This window comes from Nomia melanderi, chromosome 7, assembly GCF_051020985.1.
Source record: "Nomia melanderi isolate GNS246 chromosome 7, iyNomMela1, whole genome shotgun sequence".
Lineage (NCBI taxonomy): Eukaryota > Metazoa > Arthropoda > Insecta > Hymenoptera > Halictidae > Nomia > Nomia melanderi.
The window spans coordinates 18,320,575-18,342,383 of NC_135005.1; the positions used below are offsets into that span (position 1 = coordinate 18,320,575).

General features: G+C 45.8%; 1 protein-coding gene across 1 annotated transcript; it reads left to right on the plus strand.

The window, feature by feature from the left end:
• Positions 1-2,073: 2,073 nt before the first annotated feature.
• LOC116425001 (ejaculatory bulb-specific protein 3-like) lies at positions 2,074-21,369 on the plus strand. Its single transcript, XM_031972147.2, has 4 exons — positions 2,074-2,244; positions 11,847-12,021; positions 19,600-19,694; positions 21,105-21,369. Exons 1-4 carry the CDS (start codon positions 2,239-2,241, stop codon positions 21,204-21,206), a joined length of 378 nt encoding a protein of 125 aa, XP_031828007.1. The 5' UTR covers positions 2,074-2,238; the 3' UTR covers positions 21,207-21,369.
• The last annotated feature ends 440 nt before the right edge of the window (positions 21,370-21,809 follow it).

Below are 21,809 nucleotides of genomic sequence, written 5' to 3' on the forward strand. Positions count from 1 at the left end.
GACAATGCACGTAAAAATTGCATTGTTTCGCGGTTCGTTGCTTAACACTGGAACGGGGTAATAAGATTGATACGTAACTCCTATAAAAATTGTAACAATAGACTGTGTTCGACTGAAAAATATTCTCGGATATTTATTATAGTACTCCATTGAATGGAACCTTCGAAATCATTGTCGAAACAAGAAAACTGAAACAATTCTTCCTCCAAAAATTCGAATCTTAATTGTACTCTGTCATTGTTGTAATCATTAAAATATACGAGAGTCACTCAGAAGCCATTTCCGAGGGACAAAGGCGACAGTAGTGTAGCGAAACTTTCGAACAACGAAACGTTCCTGAAACTGGAGTTTTTCGAGGCACTGGCTGTTATCCTTCGAGCAGCCGTGTCGCGAAGCACTGTCCTTAGTCGTTGATACGATAAAATCGCGGAATAGGGAATTTTTCCCTGGACAGTATGCGCTCCGCGTGCGCGTTCCCCGTCCCTGAAGAAGTCGACCTCACGAAGTGGTCCACTTAATCATCTCGCTACACTCTCGCGTAATATTCCATTCACGGGAGGCCGTTTCACGCGTTATTGGGCTCGCAATGTTTTTAATCGCCGAGTCCTGTACCCCGCGGTTTAGCGTCGCTTCCTTTAGGTCCCGCGAAATTACTGGATTCCATCCTGCAACGGAATATCGTCGTTTACAGGAAGTGAGAGCGTTCTTTGCTGCTTTGCATAGAAAGCGGAGCTCTAAACGTTCGTCGTATACATGTAGAAATACACTCGTGTACTACGGCATCGATTATAATTCCTATAATACCGGTGAATTCGAATCGATATCGTTCCCGACATCAACAAACTTAATGGAACACGTTTAACGAGTTCGCTTGTTGACGCCAACCAAGTACAACGCCTGTTAATTGTGTTATGCGGTGGAATTATTCCGCAGAGAATATTCCTTTGTTTTTGCGCTGTTGTAGTTGGAAATGACGGCGACTTGTTATTGCCGCCGCGGCCGAAAGAAACTGTTCGAAGAAAGTCCCATCGAAAGGGATTGAGCAAACGATGGGCCAAAACGGAGGACGTTACACAAGAAGCGGCGTCCAGCCGAAGGTCGGCCGCGTCTAAACCAGATAACAGATACCTTCCACGCGTCTCCCAGAAAGGGAGAACACAATAGGTCGAATCGGTACACTAAACCAGGCCCCACAAAGCCTGCTAGCTGGAGCAAAAAGTCTGGAGTCCATTAGCAAAATTTCTGGCGATGTTGCCTGGACATTTGTCGTCGGCCGGGGCGCATTAACTCTTTCAGAGTGTCATTCCGTCCAATCGATAGTATTATCTTCCCGAATCCATTATATTCTACATGAAATTTGCATCGATCCACGGAGAACCTATAAATCTCCACTCGATCGTCGTACCTATCGACGAAACACCTTTCCAAATCCGCACTTTAATCCCTCGCCTTACCATTTCACGAGCAAGCTCTCAACCCTTTCTCAATAATCGATCATTTCCCGAAGCAACATCATTAGAGGTACCGAATAAGCAAGCTGAACAACTCGAAAACCCCAGATCCGCTCGATCGCCGTCGAAATATCCTCTCCGAGGCATCGATCCGAAGTCCCCCGAGCGCGCTCGACACCGCGGAACAAGGGATGAATCCGAGATAACATCCAATTCTCGTTCTGAAATTCCTCGAACGGTGCCCGGACACTTCGCGCGAAGTGTCCAGAGCGCGGCGCGGCCCTGGCTGTCAAGATAAATGGCGGGTCACGCGGATAAGCAGCGATTTATTCCTTTAGCGGTCCATCGCGAGCGGCGTTCGCCGAACGTCCGCGATCGGGGATTAATTCCAGAAAAGGAGGACCGACGGCGGTGGCCGGGCCGAAGAGAAGAAGAGTGGACGCGCGTCATGTTGTCTGTTAACAGTCGCACGTGTCATCGTAATTCTCGGAAGGCAAGGACTGCGTTTACCTTTCGTTCCGCGGCGTGCCCCTTCCTCGGCTTCCTACCGCTGCTCCGACGTCGAACGGGGAGCCGGAGAAAAAGACGGAGACAGCCAGATCGAGCGAGAAAGACAAAGAGAGAGAGAGACAAAGAGAGAAGGAGACAGCCGCGAGAAAGAGAAACGTGTACCGATCTGACGAATTCGGAGGCTGGGCAAACGGCCGGGTATAAAACAGTTGATCGCCGGCGGAGTCGGCATCAGTCACGCTTAACTTCGCTTTCCTGCTCGACACGACCTGCTAACATGAAGGTAAGCGCCACTTTTTCCTCGTCCTTTCTCTTTCCGTCCCGTCCTACGCTCGATACAGCCGAGTCTTTTCAAGCTTGTTTTTTCCGACGTTTCTTTCCCCTCGCCCTGCTCCCGTCTGATCCGCGCCGTCGTTGGCTCCCTTTGCTTCTTCGATCGGGGATCGATAGGGGATTCAAGTTTTTAGTTACCGTGTCTGATGAAGTGTAGCTGGATAGTGGGATTTGTCGAGGTTTCTGGTTTTGTGGTTGTACATGCATTACTTGGATTGGAGGAACGTTTGATATCGTAGTTGGTCAACGTTTGTTGACGTATGGATAGATAGTGCGTACTTGATACTTTCCGGAGGTTGTCACGGTAGTTTCGAATGTTATTGATTTCATTTGACTGAGTCTTCGTGTTGCGAAGGTACGTTCGAGTGGCTTTGTTTTGCAGTATCTCATCAATTTTTAATGAGAATTTAGCTGTAATAGAGGCAAGATCCGAGAACGTTCATATGAATCAAGCGCGTATAGATTTCATTTCTCATTCTAATTAGCAGCATTTACATAGTCAGAATAGGAATAATAATTTGCTCTTTGTATATGTAATTCGAGCAGTCGCAAAAAGAACCGCAAAAAGTGCGAATGTTAATTGGCAGCATGGAAATTTAAAAAATGAACTTCGGACTTTAAGCATACCCGCTGGATCGTTCGATTACGTAAATCCTCTTATAATCGCTCAGAAACCAATGCGGTTAAGTCGATTTTCCTACATTTTAATGGAATAAATAATATTCTTCTTAGTTACTAAAGATTTACTCGATTCGTCGTCCTGTCTAAGTCAGACAGCCCTTCTTTCTCTAACTTCTGAAGATCCATAATAATTTCAGAAGCCAAAACATCAATTTCCTCAATGTTTCTCCGAGCTTAACCGCATTATCTTCCGACTCATTCGACATCGAAGAACCACAACCACTCAGCCGTTTGTCTAAAAACTAAAAAAGAACCTTCCGAATAAATCCCTGAATCCCCCAATAGATCATTCTCAGCAAAAACCGAGAAACGTCGACTAACTTCTTATTTCCATCCGATCCGCCTCGGTCGAGCCTGCGAAAGAGAGAAAAATTCCCTGCTCGCCGTATTCGCATGCAAACGACGGCCGAGCGTTCACGGTTAACGAGTTAATTCCAGCAGTGTTCGGCGAAATTAGCGGACACCGGCATTCATTCGTGAATTTCGGAGGCGCAGGCTCCGTGGAAGCGTTCGCTCGTCGGCCGGGCACGTGTTTCGAATTGAAGCGAGCCTGTTCCCTCGGATTAGACGCGCCGCGCCGCGCCGCGCGTTCCACGGAACGATTCACGACGCGCCGCCCCCGCAGCCGATCTTCCCGCGCCGCGATAACTCGGCTAGTCGCACGCGTTGCGACTTAATGAGCCGCGAAAGACGTTCAGTCTCCTTATGGTTGCGCGCTGTTAAACGGTCCCGCGGCGCCTTAATCGTCGGCGACGGTCCACGTTCACGCTCGAATTACACCGTCACGCCCCTTCCCCGGCAGGTTACCCCATTAGAATCTCCCTTTGACGCTGGGACACTCGCGAGACGCGCGTTTCGTCGACTTATTCGGTTACAGTCTAGTCGGAAGCTAATTTTTCACTAGATTTTTCGATGCTTTCCGATTCCTGTCGATTTTAACCTTTAACTACCCTGTTCGATCACTGTTTAATTAAGTATATATATTATTGTATTGGGACAAGAAAAATCCTGATGAATTATGTTATTTATTAGGAATATAACTATACATGAATTGATAATAAACAGAGGAACTGATGAAATTGATTTTACATTATTATTCGCTTCATGCGTCGCTTCACCAGCGTGGGTAGTTAAAGGTTGATGGAATACGTAATATTCCATTGTTGTAGAGTGTACCTTTTGGAAACAGACTATATTGTTCTCTCATCAAATCGATAAACAATTTTAGAAGCTAATGTATTGGAAGACATTCTTTCTCGATGTTTGTTTTGTAGATTTAACTGCGTTGTCTGAGCGACTCGATTGTCGATGGAAACTTTTATCAATCTTTAACAATCTTTTAACAATCGTTGTTCAGATTTATTTGCAACTGAACGAATATTTCAGTAGCATCGACACGGTCGATCAGTACCGGTCTGTGCATTGCAGACTCATTCTACTGCGAGTTGAAACCAAGCCTTAGCGGCGCATCCCAGGAAATCCTTCTCTCTCCTGCTCCGAGGCACACGCGTGTTTCTCATATTTAAATAACATTAACTTAGAACAGCGCTAGCCTTTCTCCGTCGCGAAAAGTTTCATTTTGCCCGTGCGATTCCGCGTCACCGGCCCGCTCGTCTGCTCGCCCATGCTTTCCGTTCCGAATTCTGCCCGTCTATTTACTTTGTTCTTCGCGAAGTTTGCCCAAGCATCGACGCATGAAGTTTCCATTTCATGGTTCGGATTCGGCCACGGCAAAAAAAAAACGAAGGGATCGTGTTGACGTTCGCCGGGATCGAAACGTTCCGCCCAAATTTCCGGCGCTGCAGGCGGACGTTCCCTGTTCGGCGATCGATGCTTTACGATTCACAATTCGCCCTTCGATACCATCAGCCCCGTTCTCGGTACGCTCGCGCGAATTTAGGTGCAATTAGTAAACACCACTAACTTCAGGTGAAATTGATAGATTTCATTTAACACTTGGCCAATCGAATGAGATCTCCCACTTAGCAGCGCATCGCTTTTTATTTTCTTTATATTTTTCTTCGTTGTTTAGCAAGTTTTGAAGTGGAGTCACTTGCAATTCAAATATGTTTCTTCATTTTATAAAACAAAGCTTTAAGTAAGAGAAAACATTCGATGCTCCTTCCACGTCTAGATTTAGCATAAACCATACAGATTGCTAACAAGCACAATAACGTTTCATTCAAATCGAACACAACTCAACAACATGTTTGTTAAACGACATTAGAAACCTTCTGTCACGATATTGTAAGGCAAGGGTTTAACCGAATCAGTTGAATGAGTTCAATTGAGGCTAATGAAAGAAGTTCCAGTTACAGTTCTTTATAGACGGTCGCCTAAGCGTTAACGCCGACTGCTAAGTAAACGCTCGAAACTCCGACGCAGTCGAAAGGGTTTCCTCGATAACGCAGAAGCTAGAAAATCTAGATTCTACGTCACTACTTCATTATCTGTCTCGTACGACCAATAAAACTTTGTCCATTCCGTACGTCACTAAGAAAACGAACGTTCAAGGTTACGTTGAAAAGACGTCAGACGAATCTGGAGACATATTAGGATTCGCTAGACTCGTTTCGATGTTTCTCTAGGCCAGACACTCGTCGCGAAACACTTGACGCTAGACGTCGTCGGCGACGAGAAGAGGAAAAAGGGAAAAACAGGCGACAGAGGGGAACAGGTGAAATTTCTCGAGAGTGAAAGGCGTTAGGAAGCGTTCGGCCGATGGCAACGGCACGACGGGGATTGCGTCACAGGGATTTTACGGGCGTGTACGTGTGCCGCATACGTCCGCGTTGACATCGATTCTGTAATTATCGGCTTTACGGTCTTTTAAAGAGGCTCGTGTAATCGGCGGGCATTCGCAATCAGCCCCGATATCATTAGTCGCGCGGAAATTATCCTCCGCTCGTCTATCCGCGTCTCTCCCATCGATCCACGGCTTCTTCTGCCGCTCCGCCTCCCGCCGGGGATCTTTCGAATCCTTCGAACCGTTCGGAATGATCGATGAGGGTCGGGTTTCGAGAGCCACGGAGAAAAATGACTCGGGCAAGAAAAGACCGACGGTATACGCGGTGTCCCGGGTTTTTCCGAATTTTCCTGTATAGGGTTGTGGCGAGAGTGTTTAAATATTTCAGACTCGTAGCATTTTTATGGAGATCGTTGTAGAAGGACGCTGTGCTTTGGATGGTAGTGAATATTTGGTGGTGAGATGTATAGTACTAGGTGGAAAATAATTGTCTGCAGAGGTATTGCCGTGGTATAGTGAAATACTAGTAGCATAGTAGTTGGAAAATATTGTACTTGGATAGTTGCATGTGTAGTTCAAAGTAGATTCTTTCGGAATCATTCCGAAGGTTAGTGTTAAACACTTAAATTTATATGTATGCAATTGTATTAAGTTTTCCTATGTTTCATTTCGTAACCACAGCGAATGAAGGGTTTGAATATTACTGACCTATTTGTACTTTATATCTTACGAACGATAGTGTCTCATTATAGATTTTTACTATATCAATTTTCAACGATACTTCGAGTGTGATTTTATGGAACTTTTTCATGCTCGTAGTTATCGAAGGTACTGCAGCGCTCGGTCGGAAAGACACGGCACACCCTGTACATGCGTGTATACATGTATAATATCGCAATCACTTTCTCCTTAGCAGGGGGACAAGAATGTGGGGCAATGGTACTCGCGATATTATTGTGGCGAACACGATACTGCGGGGAGAGGAATATCGATTGTAGATGCGGTAAAGAGGGTCCGATGTTCTGGAGACTGATGTGATGAGATTTTCGGTGCTCGTGCGAATAGGATTGTCTTGTTACACTTCTCGATTGGTTCGGCAAGCGGTTTACTAGGTGCCTTCGGTTTCCAGCGGATCGGTGGCCAATAAAACCGGTCTAGAATACGTTAGGACGTGTACCATTTACGAATTTGGTAAATTGCTACAGTGACTTTCAAACGTTTGCCGACTCGTCGTAACGAATCGTGCATTACTTTTAACAACGAACGATGCAAATGGGAATCATTATTTATCAGAGGATCAAATCAAGCATCTTCGATTGACTGCGTAGTAATCATTCATCAATTTTCGTTAATCCATGCTCGAATGTTTCTCGTTCGAAATTCAGCAGTTCGGTACGTACAGTTTAAACGGTTCAATGATTTATTATAATGAATTCTATTCTTGAACGTTGAATGATACAAACGAGGATTATTATTCACGGGAAGATTAAAGTAGGATTATAGACAGCTCGAAATCGCGGCGATCTCCATATTCGACGGATAAAACGGCGTGATTGCAGCGCGGCCGATGTTGCGTCGGCTAATTAGAGTAGATTAAGCATAAGCATAAAGCCCGAAGGGAGTAATTGAAGGTAATGAACGTGCGAGAAGGTGAAAGAACGGGAACGGCCAGGGGAACGAAAGAAAGGAACAATTAATGGGAATGGTTAAGCATGAAAAGACGTAAAGCGACGTAATGGCGGATGGAACTGCGGGGACGGCAACAAAGTACAGACTTTAACGAAGTTTGATACAGACTTTATTTTCTTCTGTGCCTAGTAAAATCGTTAATTAACGCAATAAGTAGCCCGTGAATGCAAATGCAGAGGTCTTTATGGGCTAATTCGAGGGAACTGGATTCAAACGGACATTCGTTCCGTTTATTCAAAGTCCCGCGACACTTCGGGCCGATATAAAAATCTCGTTAAGTTTTATCAGACTATCAATCACGTGGGGTTCAATTAATTCACGGTTAATTACACTCGCTTACAAGCCACTTACCGGCGAAACTCATAGGCGATATCAAATTCCCAACTGTAATAACCGAAAGTTTCCGAACGCGCGGGAACCGAGGGCGAGCGGAATCGAACGAGAAGTCTCGCCGCCGCGGCGGAGGTTATTCTTCGCCTCGGCGACATTGGAGACGCAAATTTTTTACGGACGACGCTTAAGGAGTTAATAAATTCTCAATGTCAGGGAGCGCTCGTCAAGGACGAATTTTAATGAGCGTCATTTCATAATCTCGCGTCTCCGCGCGCAACAGCACGAAAGTCTTTCGGCGCTTTCACGTCTTCCTCGGCCTCGTGACACTTAAAATGATAAACCGCGTCATTTTTCCTGTTAGGCAGAGTTCCATACAAATACGGAACAAAAAGACACCAACGACGAACCGATGTTCATTCGAATGAATATTTACCGCGCCGTTATTTGGCTAAATTATTCCGCTAATAGAATATTATATTTTTCCATGAATACACGAGTGTTGTCAAAATCAGTTCCACCTTGTTGTTCGAATATGAATTATCAATATTTAACTTTAATCGATTCAAATGTTTCATTCGAAACATTCATATTTCGCGTTCAACGTTTACCATCATTCTCATTCCGACGTCAAACCGATCCGAATAATACCGAACGCCATGTTAGCGCAAAACGTGCACGGCGCGGTTACCGCAGAACCAGTTACCAGGCGAACAGTCGCAAGGACGGTTTCTTGCACAGTGCGGCCGTCTGAGGACAAAACCCCGGAATCCGACCTCTCGCGTAACGAAAATTGAAGGTTACCAATCTGCAGTCCTTGCCGTACAAAATCATTTCCGAAAGATCCAAAGTTCTGCGCCTGAATCTCGTTTCTCTATTCGTACAACGTCGAAATTGAAACGCAAAGAACCCATCGACATCGAGAAATCTTCCTAATTTCCCCATCCACTTAATATAATATAAAAAACACATAACCAGCACATATTCAGCTCTATACCTTGCAACTTTTGTCCGAAACATTTGTTCGTATCACCCATACTTTTCGAGTTACCGAGTTTTCCCCGGAAAACGGCCATTCGGCCGCGCCGCGCGTTGCGTAGGACCGTTTTAACTCTGAATTGTCGGCCGTCTAATCCGGTTGCGCGTGCGGATTAAGCGTGTTGGAACAGGGCCGGCCGAGTTAAGCGGCCGGTCGTCCCCTAAGTCTAGATTTCGGCCGCCTTAGGCGCGCGCGTTCCCGGCCGCGAGGCAAATTTGCATTAACTTCGGATTAAAGGGTGGCGGACGGGTTAAATCTGGATCGGAACCCGGTTAGATCGGCGGAATATTAAATTTCGATATTATCAGGAGCCACGACGCGACGCGGCGCGGTGCGGCGCGGCGCTCGGGGGAAAAGGGCCGCCGCCGACGCGATGCGATGCCCGGCTCCATCACTCCCGAGAGCCACTTAACTCGGAATCGCGTTACTAATTGCGTCCTATTAACTGTCCACAATCAGATTCACGATCTTCTATTCTGTTACACGCCACTCGACCTTCCCACTCGACTGACCCGACTTATCCCCGTTGGAGAACCGGGAAATCGGCCGCGCATCGATCGATCTTACTCCTCAGAAATTCCCTGCGTCTTGCTATTATTCGAAACCGTTCACGTTTTTCGAACGGGATCTTTTGGAATGTTAGACATTTTAACCGAATTAGACACCGTTGAATCGTGGAAGATACGAATATTCTTTGGGTGAAATTCTTTGATAGTACCTAGTTGGTAACACTAAACGAGTATTTCGCTCGAGCGAGCACTAATTATCTGGTAACAACGCTTCCGAACAATAGAATCGTACGAGATCTCGCAACAATTACCCGTAGAATCCGAAGCCGATGCTCGAAATGTTCGAAATTCCTGTAGAACGTTTCGTTACTGACTGCTGCGCGATGCGAAATCGTTAGACAACCACCGTCTACCTCGCGTATCGAGCTCTATGCGTGTTCTTAACGCAAACCAGTTTACGAAATGCGTTATCGATGACAAGCATTGAACGGCAGCGGTACAAGGTACACACCGCGGGCTGAACAACAAGGTGAATTTCCAACGTGGAGCGCCGACACGTATTTTTTTTCCTCCCGCCCCGTGGCCGCTTTCATTCTCTCGGCCGGCGCGTACAGCATATTTTTCGAAACACCGGGAACCGGTTCTCCCCTCCGGTTCGCGCCCCCTTTCCCTCGTCCCGTTTCGATACACGGGAATCCATCGGCCGTGTCTCTCTTCTCGATTTTCCTGCCGCGGCGCGGAACAATTTTTCGAGGGGAATGAAAGACGTTTCTGCAAGCGACAACTTCGTCGGCGCTAAATTATTCTTTCCTAGGCCGCGCGCGTCTCGCTGCCGGCGGCCCCGTCGGCCATTCATATTTCTTACGTTGCCGAATCGGCGCCGATCGGTTCTTTTGTTTCAAAGCTGACCCCTCGAACGGGCGGCTCTGCGATAATACCGGCGGAGCCGAGCTTCCAATTTCTTTCAATTTCTCTGGATTTCAGTCGTTAGAGTTATCGATATCTTTTTCTACCTCGACTCCTTCGAGTTCTATGCTTAGAGTCGAGGATACTCGGAGTTATCGATGTATGGACGTGTCAATGCTTTGGTTGCCAGTGTTTAGAATGATCAATATTTTCAGTTACCAATATGTAGAATTATCAATATTTAGGGTCATCAGTAATCAGAGTTGACGATATTAAGAGTTACCAATTCTTAGAGTTATCAATATTCCGAGTTACCAATACTTAGAGTTATCAATATTTCTAGTTACCAATACTTAGAGTTATCAATATTTCGAGTTACCAATACTTAGAGTTATCAATATTCCGAGTTACCAGCAACCAAAGCTAACAATACTTTCAGTTATTAACATTTTGAGTTCACAATAGTTTCAGTTATCAATATTCAGAGCCATCAAATATCAGAGTCAACAATATCCCGAATTTCCAAAGTCATTCCACCGTAAAATGGAACGCACGCAGAGAAATGACAGTATTACCTCATTACCTGGCACACTCCCATTCCCGCGGAGAGACACACAACGAGGCAACTGTCTCGTCCGAGATCTCTCAGTCCCAGTTCCTTCGCAAAACTTTTTACCTTGCGATAGAACGCGAATTCCGTCGCGGCAACGTACAACGGGGGAACCTCATTGTTTGTCCCGGCGCGAGAGAAAGCCGCTCGTGGAATATTCAGACGGAAATCGTGAAATCGCCGCGAACACTTTTACCCCGAAATTTCGCGAAAGTAAAGGGAATTACCTCCGAGGAACCCCGGGAACTCTATTATGCAGGAGCCGTTTGATCTCCAGGGCAAAGATATCGCCGTGCCGGCGGGGTCGCGTGACTTTTCGGATATCCTGTTGCACGCGGGGCGCAACAGTCACGCGACCGGTCTCGTTTCCCCGGCGGCCGACGCGAAAAAGCGCAGCCTCCCTCGCCCCCGCGCGTTTCGAAACACCGCCGCGACTTACGCCTAGAAATTGCAGAATGCAACGGAATCCAACGAGAACGCTCGCCGAAAAGCCATCGGCGAGGCAATAAATACCCGGTATTATTGATTAAACGTTGAAAAGTGCACGGTTTAATGTGTAAATTATAGAAAATTGCGCGATTTGCATGGCAATGTATGGAGATTGCTCGCTATCTCGAAGCTTCCGGGTAAAAGCGCTGATAATTCGGCTCGATTATTTTTCGTAAGCAGCTGAAAATATTTCTGTATCGCATTGCTGTTTTATTCAAATTTCAATCGAGCTGTTATCGTTTCTTATAGTCTCTCGGCTGCTGTTCTCGATCGACTGCGAATTTCTATCGTCCCAGACGATTTTCCGGAAAACGGTGAACAATAGTTTCATCTCGAAACAGTAGTTCCTCTGCAGTAATAGACTGCAATCTTAAGCTCTATCAATCTTCGTGCTCTAGTCGTTCAACAACTGGAAACAACCACGACTGAACGCAGATCTATAATCTATTCGTTAACTTCGTTTTAAGATACATTATTCATTAGCCTCGTTGTCTGGCGCGACTTCGAGCTGCGCAGCTTCTAAAATGCTCACTTGTTTTCCGCTCGATTCTAGATCGCTATCGTTTTCCTCGCCGTGGTGGCCTGCGCTTTGGCGGACGAGAAATACACCACCAAGTACGACAACATCGATCTGGATCAGATCCTGAGGAGCGACCGTCTGCTGAACAACTACGTAAACTGCCTGTTGGAGAAGGGAAGCTGCACTCCTGACGGCAAGGAGCTTAAAAGTGAGTAAACGTTCGGGTATCGGTTAACGCGGGCACGTTGCCTGCGCGATGCCTTCCGTCCTACGTCCTCTTCCCAATTACTGTCTTAGATCACCGTCGATGCCGCCTTTGACAGAGTGTCTATCGATCTCCTGAATTTTTCCATCGTTCTGGAACCTTTCTTTCCTCTCTTTTTGCAATGAACTCGCGTCTACGATGAATCTACAATGAATCATCTCTTTCTAAACGTATAACTTCTACTTCCTTGCAGTTTTTGTAAAACGAATCTTCAACTAGTTGTGGAAACCTTTTAAAATAGAATTTTCCAGAATTAAATTTTTATCTATTCGCGCTGCAATCAAGTTGGCAGCTTAGGCTGTCAAAGCTAGAGCTAGATAGAAGGTTAACCCTTTGCACTCGGAAGATTTTCAATGGAAATATTTTGTCTCTAATTTTGTCTCTAACGCGTAGCCGTGATTAAGATATATTTTCGAATCTGCGTCGGGAATTTCGCGTCCGTTCCGACTAGATACACGCGACATTCTTCCATGCATTTATCGAGTACCGCGCTCAGCGGCGCAGCATTCCGCTCGCCGGCGGATCGAGGAAACATGTCACGCGAGCTGACGTTGTTAACGCGTCCATTTTCTTTTTATCATCGTTATCGGGCTCCAGAGAACGCACCGCGCAGCCATCGATACGCGTTCGTGACTAGGAGGGAACGAGGAATACGTTAGGCGCGAACCTGGCTACCGCGAGAAAGACCCGCGGCTAGCAATTAAAACATACTGGGACGTGAGATAAAGTCCGCGGAAAGGGACGCGAGCGGCGTTTCCAGCGTAAGGAGAACTAGTCCCCGCAACACTTTCAGTAGAAAAATTTCTGACGCGACAAAGGGAGCTCTTATTTCAAACATTTCTATTTAAGGGTCGCAGGAACCTGCCCTTAAGGCTTCAATTTAATTATTCTCCGTATCTTTTAATTCTCCTTATAACCGAGTCGATTAGATTCATTCTATCCTCTGCAATTTCCTAAAAGAAAGAATCGCTTCTCTCGAATGTTATCGAGAGAAAATTCTTGTCTTATGCAACTATTCTCGAGTAATTAGATGAAATGTTCATGCTATCACATTAACACTAGAACTAGTCAAAATTACTAGTTTTCGGTTTTGTTTAATTATTGATACAAATAAACGAGACGAATATGTAAAAATCTCCACTTGAATAACGAATGTAGAATCTGAGAGTCTGTTACAATTTTTACATGCGAGTCATTAAATACTCGGTAGTTCTATTGTTAAGGGAGCAAGCTTTATTAATCAATTAAAAAGGAAACCATTGAAAATCGCGAAACTAACGGCTCGTTTAATTGATTCGAAAACTGTGGGAAAGAATCGGTGGGAAGTGGATCGTCGGCGAGCCGCGAGTCGCATAAATCGCTGCCGGAAACTAGCAGGCAAATTTCCCGCGGTATTTTTCTATTCCACGGATCTCGGCTTTAATCTATCTCGCTCCTCTCTCCCCGAGGTGCGCGACTTGTTTTATTGTACGGACTTCTAACGTTCCCGGTTACTCGGTCTTAAGGGACCCCTAGCCTCGAGATCCAATAAGCAATGCTCTCTTTCCTATTTTCCCTTCTCGCCGTTTTGCTGCTCACCCTCCCCCCTTCTCCAACGCCTTTTTCCGACTTCTTTCCTCTTTTCAGACGACTTGTTTCCATCATGAACGCAGCTGGTGCCCTCGCGAATCCTGGGTCCTCCCTTTGAATCGCTGCTGATCGATTTAACCCTTAACGCATTGTCTCCAACTATCGAATAGTTCGTCTATGATTGGTAATTAAAGACTTCATGAGATTTTTAACCCTTTGCACTCGAGAGGCGACTGATGGACTGAACAGGCGCGAGATGATTCGATACAGTGAAATTATAAACTTTTGTATTTACCATTTAATACGTGAAATATTGAAAGGAAATAGCTTTGTCCCGTAACTTATGTGTGATTTCTTGAAATTTATTTTGAATCTTGTCTACATCTAACTGGAAAGTACTGAATATTTCAAGCGGAGAACTTTCGAGTGCAAAGGGTTAACACGGTTGTGTGACATGATCCAAATATTAAGGCTACATGTAGGTAATATATTATTTGCTATCGTATACCGATAACCTAGTTTAAACGTGACATTAATTTAAAATTTTAATCTACCGAGACTTTAGTTGATTCATAATTCAACTCGCGTGTTGCTAAATTAATTTCTGTAATAATTCCTCGGCGAAACATCTGTCATCTCTGGAATAATTGCGAAAAGAAGAAATCGGGAGCGGGTTATCTTGTTTCGTCTGGAAGTTATAATGTTAATATAAATCATGGCAAGCCTGTTAATCGTTGTCTGATAGGTAAAGTGTTAATGGTCGAGCTCTTCAGCTTTGGGAACCCCTGACCTGTTCAATTGGTTATCCCATTCTACCACCATTAGCCGACTACTCGCTCTCTCCGGGGATATTGAATTAGGAGTACGTGAATCACTCGGCCGCGACAACGCGCGTAGAACTGGTTCAATTTGACACACTGGTTTGTAACCAGGCATCCTGCTCTGGATTTGTGTTGCGGAGCAACGCGGCGATCGATCATGTATCAGATGTTTGGTTCTACTTAGCTCTTCGAGGTGTATTACATTAATATTCAGCCAGATTGCGCTCGAGTGGAACGAGAAATCTTTCCTCGAACCTTCGAAACTATCATCGAAGAAAATATATTAACATTATCATTCTTACGTTTGCTATTACAATTCTATCCTCAAACAATAGAACACCTCGAAGCACTCTGAGGAAACTAGATCTGCGATCTTCCGATAATACCAAGAATCATCAGGATCATTTCACAACCTTCGAACATTAACTCTTTACAGAGAACAGTTCACACTTCCGAAAATCTTTCCCTAAGAAATCTGAGTCGCCTCGAAATCTAAAATACTAGAAACATCTACACACGTCCCTCGTATTTAAACAATCGAATGATTCATGTCGAATTTAAACGTCGAACCTTGAAGTCTCCATTACAGCGGCGTTCGACCGCAAAGGACCATCTATCTCTCTTCATCTAAAAGCTTGCTCCGTCTCGCAGAAACCATTCCCAATTTTGCAAGCTATTTTGGCGGTGCGGGGTGGGCAATAAAGGTACTCGAGGCGCCTAGTCGTTGACAAGACTCCTCCAAAGGAGCGTACGCGGCCGGAAGCGCGGCCGGCGTCGTTGATGGAAAGTTTGCGGGCTACCGCGCGGTTCTAGCCCGCTGTCAAACATTGGACGAGGGTCAAAGTCGGGCTGGCCGGCCGAAAAAGAAGCGGATCGCGGGACCGCAGCTTCCTGGCCGGCTCTTCCGCCCCCGGACATTCAACCGCTCCTCCCCTCCGACCTCGTTCGACCGTCGCCGCCGCCGTTCCCCGGGGAATCGGACCGGTGTTTCGTAGCCACGGTCGAACGCACGAAAGACAAACGTTCCTCCCCGTTTTCTCCGTTCTCCTCGGATCAAGAGCGTTTACACGCACGGCCCTCTTGATAAACGAGCCGCCTGTGCGAGAGGAATCGCGCGATTCCGATTGATTCACCGTTCGGGAAATTGGATGGCTGGTCTTGAGGGGACACGGACCGAGGAGACGAGCTCGCGCGAGAGGAAAACAGGGAATCTCCGACTGGATGCCCGCGGTGGAGGTGCTTTGGGAAACAAGTGTCCCGAGTTTGAATAAAACGGGGGAATAGAGGAGTCGAAAAAATCGTTCCACGGCGCCTGGAACGACCGGCCGGAAGGACCGAGTCTCGGACACTATTGTCAACGATACCGCGAAGAATGATCTTCGTCCCGAGAGGGCAAGCTGTTCTCTTGACTCGGGAACTGGATTCTGGGGAAGTGTGATTTATCGTGCCCACGAGTACTTTCCAGTTTCATTTTCTGCGGGGGAACTTCGGAAGCCGAAAGTTTCGTGTCACGCGGAGGGCATTAGCATTTCGATTAGGTGCTTCGGTGGCAAGTGGGTCTTCGGGATACGGTTGGATCGCTACGTGTTTGTAACTTCTGAAGATTTAAATTAAATGGGATTCGATTGAGCGACAGAGGATTTTTAGTTGAACGAAAGCGGGGACGCCGGAGATGACATCGGGGAACGGGGGAATGTTTAGGGGCTATTCGGAAGCGATGAAACTTCGAAATAGTTACGAGCGATCGATTAGTCCGAATGGAACTAGGATATTTGTCTGCGACAGCTGAATTGGATAATAAAAGCAGCAACGTTTCACTCGCGCTGTTATCTCAGCTTCTGCGGGCCGAGTGTTGACGGCCGGCTCGCGGTTCCAGGTGGCAACCGTTCGGGCGCTTATCAATGCATCGCTACCTGTTGGCTTGCGGTGCACTTTTTAATTCAAGCACGTTTCACCCTGCCAGAAAGGAATCCAATATAATACAGTCATGTTATTATACTCCCCGCGATTCCATCGCGAGCGATGAAAAGTCACATTTCAGAGTTTTATTCGAACCAATGTAGATCATCCTTCACACCTCCTTTTGATGGCAACAGAGAAGCTTAAAAACTTCCACTGTATAATCTCGTCTCTTGAAGTTTCAAACTGGTTCGTTGAGTAGATTTGAAATATTCCATTCAATGCGGTGTATTAACTTTTTCAACTAAAATTCAGCGAAATTTCAAAGAATGGAAAACGAGGATCAAAGAGAAGCGAAAGATTAACGGGAGAGTACAATTTAAAAATGAGAAATTATCTTTCGAATCGACTTCCGAGAGATTCTCTGCTCTTTATCAAGCATTTAAGGTGTTAGCAAGTTGACTAGAATAAAGATGGCGTGTCTAGCGCCGCCATTACGCGCGAAGACGTGACCGAGAGAAAGATGGCCGCCGTTCCGTCTTGCTCCGGGAGCGAGCTGAACGCGGGTGGCTCGGTTATCGCTCGTCTGCTGGATATCTTAATTGAATCGAAAATTATTTCTACACCGAGCGCCGGCTAACGAATCGCCGCGAGACACGGGACCGTCGATGTAGAATATTTATCGCGTCCGCGATTATTCTTTCGGATTATCCGGCCGGAGGAGCGTTCCGCGAGCAACTCGGTCGTCTCGGGGATTAAACCCAGGAAAAGATTTCAACGCTCGACGAGGAATTTTCATCGCGATCCACGTCTTCGCGGACGGATGTTATTCGAGCCACGATCGGATTTAATCTAGAGCAAAATTCTGCTCGAGAAACGGACGGAGGTTGAACTTCCAGGCGACCGGGTTCGCTTCGAATTAATTCTGATGTTACTTGGCATAGGGATCGGTGTGGATGATAATCGATTCGATTTTTATAGAATTGAAACTTCTCGTTTATCAGTGATCGGTACTGATTACTGATCGATAGAATTTTTAACACGTCGACGCTTATTTTGAAGTCATACTTTTAGAATAAAATTACTATATTTTCTCATTTATAATACTAAGAACAAAGGACGGCCAAGTCAATGAAACAAGTCAACGAAACACGTGAAATTTGTCATTTTTTAATTATTCCTGCAAAACATACTTCCTCAAAATTAATAACCTGATTCAACATCTCGATACATTTCTAATTTAATAAAGTCTCACATCTCAATCCTCGCGAGAGATCGAAATCCGTTCCCAAAAAATCTCGATCCTCGAGTCGCGTCGTTTCAGTGTACGACAAAGGGCACACGTGAAATGATTAACGATACCTCTGTTCCGGAATGTCCGAATCGCCGGCGCGTATCTCCGATCCCCATCTTCTCCTCGTAAACGTCGACTGGTGTCGGCTCATCAAGACAGATTTCCTCCCCGATCTTTTTCACTATCGCCGGACTGTTGACCGTAGCGAAACGTGCGACGGACGGGGCGATACTTTGTCAGGGGAATATAGTCCTTGTCTCGGAGAATTCACGGACGATATGCCCGGCCGGTACTGACCAGACCAGCTGGTGCAAATGACGCGCCGGCAAAAAACCCGGGGCGAACATTGGTCCACGGAAAGACTCCGACTCTGTAAACCATCGTTCGCCGACCTCCTCCCCCGCACTCGCTCGCGAAGTGAGCTACTTTATGAACTTCGCCCTCTGAAGATCGAAGCGGCCGTAGAGCGCGCCATATGGAAAATATTATAATGGCGACTTCGTCCTGAACGCCGCTCTGTTTTATGGCTCTCGTCCGCGTTTCGAAATACTGTGGACGTTCAATGATGAACTGGACTTCATTCGCGTATGCATTTTTCTTTAGACGTTTCGTTACGGGAATTTTTCAATTGGACATGTAGATATTGTAATCATGTTGTGATTATTGGGAATAACATCGACAATAATTTCTTCACTATTCGAAGATTACGAGAATTGATCGGTCTTACCTCGATTACATAGATTACTCTAACGAATTCGAATTACACTCACATTAATCTAATCCTCCTATAAAACTGGTACAGTTCATCGTCGAGCTGTACTCTGTATAATAATGAAAAAAGTTGAATGAAGATCAACAATTGGTAGCCGAAAGATTAGCTCCGAAAGTTCCTCGAGGAACTTCCTAAGGGATCAAACACGCGACGGTCCCCTTATTTCGCTCGTTTCCGATGTGTTCGTAGAGCGAGGGACCGAGAAGTTCGCTCGGCCGTCCGTCTGTTTTCTCTTCTTAACGTAATTAAAATTTCAGAGTAACGAAGACGCCGCCTTTTTGTCCCGGCGATCGATGAGCGAGTTAAGGGGCGACTCGTTAGTCCAACCCCCGTGAATTTTCTAATTTATTTAGAAATTCCGTTGGCAACCCTTCTTTCGCGACTCGCGGCAAGTTGACGGCACAGCAATTATCAGGGAGAGATCGCATTACCCCCGATCCCGGTAATTAACACAGTTTCAGAGCCGTAATTCACTCGCGCCCTCGCTCATAGTCGCTTCGGGAAATTCTTTATCGCTTCCTCGGTCCCTCTACTTCTCGGGATTCCCCCAGGAGCTGTCGATTACGCGGAATCTAGGGTTCGGGACTCCCGCACGGAATAAATAAAGAGGCTCGCGGCCGCCCGGGTAACCTATTTAAAAGCACTTCGTCATATTTTCATGTTTCACCGGCCCCGGGCGATGATGAATGATGGTGGCGCCCGTTAGACCGCTTCAAGCGATAAATCGGGCGGGCAGCCTCGAATTTTCACGCGACAGTTTGCTTCCCGCGGGTCTCAATGTTTCCTGTTCACGCTTTTGTGCAGCACGGTTCGATTAGATGTTAAACATCTAATAATCGAAGTGTTCGCACCTAATACCGAATATTTCCTAAACGGGATTACTCTTCGTTCAACCTATATTTGCATTTGTTCCATCGAATCTCTTGTTTTACGTTAGTAATACGTTCGCGATAATAGAATTCCTTGAACTCTTCCATGTTGAAATTTGTGCAGTACTACATTTCTCGGCAATAACGCGCGAAATTCCTTATAGACGATTCAGAAATTCCTTTACCAATACTCTCACAACCTCTCGTCCCTGTATTTACAAAGAAATATCTTCAGTTTAATATCTGTTCTCTTACATCGCGATGTTTATAACGCAAACGGTTAATCCGATGTTTCAGAGACCCTGCCGGACGCGCTGGAGAACGCGTGCAGCAAGTGCAGCGAGAAGCAGAAGAAGGGCAGCGATAAGGTCATCCAGTATCTGGTAAAAGAGGTACGTTCACCGACGGATTGCGCCGCACCGTCACTTTTCCGCGGCTAATTGCTCGCGGATTCGCGTCCGCGAGCGGCGGCCCGATCAGGAACGCGTTCCCGGCATATCGTGGAACTGGTTTGACTTTCACGAGACGTCCGGCGCCCGTTTGACCCTCGGACTCGGCGAACTTTCCTCCACGGGTCGAATAATTCCGCTGGGATCGCCCTCGTCGTGGCAATTTACCCTCGCCCAAACCCCTTCAGGGTTCGACGAGTCCGCCCTCGCTTGATAATCGTTAACCTGTGCCCTGGAACAACCGGTTAATCCGTTCCCCGTACGCCTAACTTCGTCAACGAACGTTTGCTGCTCTCTCCGTTACTCCCATCGTCGTTTTTTCTTTGCCGAACCTTCGTTTTCTTGCCCTTGACGTTATCGAATTTACGTAATACCTCTGACATTGATTGTACAATCATTGCTAGGGCACTTTTTGCTCAGAATTTACTGTTTCTGAAGTTGATTAGGAGTCAGAGGTTTGAAGAACGTGTATATATGTTATTGGAAACAAATGTTTGAGACGTAATTTTAAATATCGGTAGTAGATGCATTTGTTGAGTTTTCACTTATGTTTTCGTTTTGAAAAGGAAACTTTCATTGAGTTGTTCTGGAGTGAAGGCACGAAACGAACGGAGCCTTCTTTTATAATTAACTATTCTACAATGGGTTGCAAAATATTTCTATTGGGAAATTCGGTGTTAGCGCTCTCAGTGGAACACAAAGGAAATTTCCTTTCTATTAGACACGGTCCACCGTCTGTCAATCTCGGTAACGAACGATTTAAACTCTCGCGGACTGATCCCCACCTCTGCCCGGTAACTTTTAATTGATCCTACGCGCGCCGATTCCGTCTTGTTGACATTCTTGTTTTTCCGCTTCGTTAACGGGGAACGTAATTAATCCCATTATGAAGGGGCACGGCGAGAGCGGTTCACTTGATAATTTTATAACTATACGCCGCCGCTTTATTCTCTTGCTGCAAATATTTTATTCGTTCGTTTTCCGACGTAGCTTCGCTGTAACGATTGTTATAGTCTTGGAGCTTACCTATTGTTAACGCCTCGACCACCATGTTTAGACGTCAGTTGAAAATAAACGTTTCGAACGAAACGTTGAATGAAATGAATTTAATTGAGAACATGGAACGGCTACACCTTTGCGCCGAGATCTTTTGTTGAAAAGCACTGGAACTTTGGATCTATATATCTTATGGGATCGGTGGGGAATTCAGATTGCTATTCAGTTAATGTTCTGTTAGGGTAATAGAAGAGAACAAACGGTGAAGTTCGGGAGAAAAGAGAATGAAGCGAGATCTCGAACGTCGATTGTTAAGTGGAAGACGAAGTTAAAGAGATTCTTTGTTTCCTGTTTCAGCGTCCGCAAGTGTGGGAGAGACTGTCGAAGAAGTACGACCCGACCGGCGACTACACGCGCAAGTACAAGGATGAAGCCAACAAGCGCGGAATCAAATTGTAAATTATTCGTACTATAAATTTCCCTTTCGAGGATGCCTAAGTGCCACGCTCCAATCAAACACAAAAGAAAACATGACATTTTGCTCACATTCGATTCCTTTGAATTGTACCTATGTTGATCTATTTGGAGAATAAACGTTGTATAAAATAAACCTAAGATACAAGAGTGTTCAATTGCTCGGAATACCGTGGAAACGGATGATCCTTGCTTCTTAGAAAATTTACTTCGAATTAACTATCAAGCAGAGGAAAGAAGATCGCCGGAGGACAATGAGATTTACGGACAATAGACCGAAGCATCAAACCAAACCAGAGCGAAGCGACGAAACCAGTTGTCCAGATGTGTATTGTGAACCTACTTTAATTTCCTGTAACAATCAACAAGGAAGAGAACGACGGACGAGGGAAAAGGACTCGTCTCTCCGAAGGCTCCGAAAAACAAAGAAAACTCCTCGGCGTCTTGCCGTGTGCCTTCTTCCATCTCGGTTCAATTATTCCTGCGATTGTCTTGCGTGTTGGAAACAATTGGCCCGATTTCACGCCGCGTTCGTCATCCATATCAATGAACAAAGGAATTTCATGAAATTTATTCAATCGAACCACT

Coding starts and splice junctions, on each gene's coding strand:
- LOC116425001 (XM_031972147.2), top strand. Junction 12,022..19,599: donor TGACGGCAAGGAGCTTAAAA/GTGAGTAAACGT, acceptor CCGATGTTTCAG/AGACCCTGCCGGACGCGCTG. Junction 19,695..21,104: donor TCCAGTATCTGGTAAAAGAG/GTACGTTCACCG, acceptor TTCCTGTTTCAG/CGTCCGCAAGTGTGGGAGAG.